Source organism: Bison bison, unplaced genomic scaffold, assembly GCF_000754665.1.
Source record: "Bison bison bison isolate TAMUID 2011002044 unplaced genomic scaffold, Bison_UMD1.0 scf7180017864158, whole genome shotgun sequence".
Classification (NCBI taxonomy): domain Eukaryota; kingdom Metazoa; phylum Chordata; class Mammalia; order Artiodactyla; family Bovidae; genus Bison; species Bison bison.
Window position 1 is genome coordinate 3,521,252 of NW_011494730.1, and position 962 is coordinate 3,522,213.

The following is a 962-nucleotide window of genomic DNA, read 5'->3' on the forward strand; positions in this document are numbered from 1 at the left end:
TGTGGGCAGAGAGCCGATGTCCGCGGGGGTGACACGGGGCGGGTGTCGCCAGCCAGCGTGTTTGGCAGCGGGTACCTGTGGGCACAGCTCCGGCCTGGCTGGCAGGAGCTCTGGCTCCTGGCACACCTCCAGGGTTCGTGTAGGTGGAATGTGAGGAGCCACACGAATGTGCGTATGTGTGTTAATAAACGGGATTACCCTCTCTGCGCCCACCCTCACAGGTCTCCTCGGAGTCCTCTGGAGGCACCTTCGTCTACCAAGGCTCTGTCAAGGGCCAAGGCTTCGGGCAGTTCGGCTTTCAAAGACTTGGTAACTACCATCTGTCCCTGGAGTGTGAGCTCGAGCGTGTGGTGGGGAAATGTGTGTGTTGGCATGGACGGCAGGGGATGGGTGAAGTTTAGCAGTCCAGGGGGTGGGGTTCTTAGCCTCTCTAGGGTCAGGGATATCTTTGAGATTTTGATAAAAGCTGTGACATATCTCCTCGGAAACAAGCACAGTACATGATACAGGCAACCATGGCCAAACCATTTCCTGCTCAGCCCTGGAGTTGAGAGCCCCCAGCTTCAGGGACACCAGGTCTCAGATGTGCCCCCCCTTCAACACTACCTGGCCAGCCCTGAAGCATTGCTGAGCCCACCCCGAGCATTATGACCACGTGGGGCTCACAGGGGCATCTCAGCCCTGGAAGGGTGGTTTCCCTGTCCCCGTTTTACAGATGAGAATATTGAGTGTCAAGGAGGCATCCTTCCCTGCTTCCTCCCTGGCATCTTTACCCTGCAGCACACGTCATAAGTGTCAAGCATCCTCACCCCAGAGACTGGCCTAGACCCAGAGCCTCTAGTGGGGCGAGGGGTCCTGGCTTCTGGGAAGCGGTGCAGGGGGAGACAGGAGGCAGCCCCCAGTGCTTGAGGGTCAGCTCTATACCCCCTCAGGATGCTGACACTCCAGTCTCCGGGACCCCT

General features: G+C 58.5%; 1 protein-coding gene across 1 annotated transcript in view; it reads left to right on the forward strand.

The window, feature by feature from the left end:
• CSMD2 (CUB and Sushi multiple domains 2) overlaps positions 1-962 on the forward strand; it is a 655,591-nt gene that overhangs the window by 653,339 nt on the left and 1,290 nt on the right. The window contains exon 69 of the mRNA XM_010841252.1: positions 222-309. Coding sequence (XP_010839554.1) covers positions 222-309 — 88 coding nt within the window. The remainder of the gene's footprint in view (positions 1-221; positions 310-962) is intronic.